At 67.3% G+C, this 309-nt stretch overlaps 1 protein-coding gene across 1 annotated transcript in view; it reads right to left on the bottom strand.

Moving 5' to 3' along the window:
* Positions 1–166, bottom strand: part of TMSB10 (thymosin beta 10) — a 496-nt gene extending 330 nt beyond the window's left edge. The window contains exon 1 of the mRNA XM_077751937.1: positions 30–166. Within this exon, the coding sequence (XP_077608063.1) occupies positions 30–129 (100 nt within the window). The 5' untranslated portion in view covers positions 130–166. The remainder of the gene's footprint in view (positions 1–29) is intronic.
* Positions 167–309: the final 143 nt, after the last annotated feature.

The raw sequence follows: 309 nt of genomic DNA, 5'->3' as shown, positions 1-309 counted from the left end.
CCGGAGGCGGGGGGCAGGGCTGCACTCACTCTCTTTGGTCGGCAGGGTGTTCTTCTCCTGCGTCTCCGTTTTCTTCAGCTTGGCCTTATCGAAGCTGGCGATTTCCCCCATGTCTGGCTTGTCTGCCATTTTCTTACAGCGATTCTAAAGGGCAAAGCAAGGCTGTTGGCCTGCGGTCGGGGCCGGCGTCCCCTCCGCCTCTCCGCCGACGCCTCTCGACGTGGCACTCGACCGGGGCGTTCCCGGCAGCCCCCGGCCGAGGACCTGGGCGCGGCCCGCACCCCCCTCCTAGCCCCAGGGCGTGGTCCG

The sequence above is a fragment of the Crocuta crocuta genome, unplaced genomic scaffold (assembly GCF_008692635.1).
Source record: "Crocuta crocuta isolate KB4526 unplaced genomic scaffold, BGI_CrCroc_1.0 scaffold430, whole genome shotgun sequence".
Taxonomy (NCBI): Eukaryota; Metazoa; Chordata; class Mammalia; order Carnivora; family Hyaenidae; genus Crocuta; species Crocuta crocuta.
The sequence above is the reverse complement of the archived record's forward strand: the minus strand, read 5'-3'. Positions and strand labels throughout refer to the sequence as shown.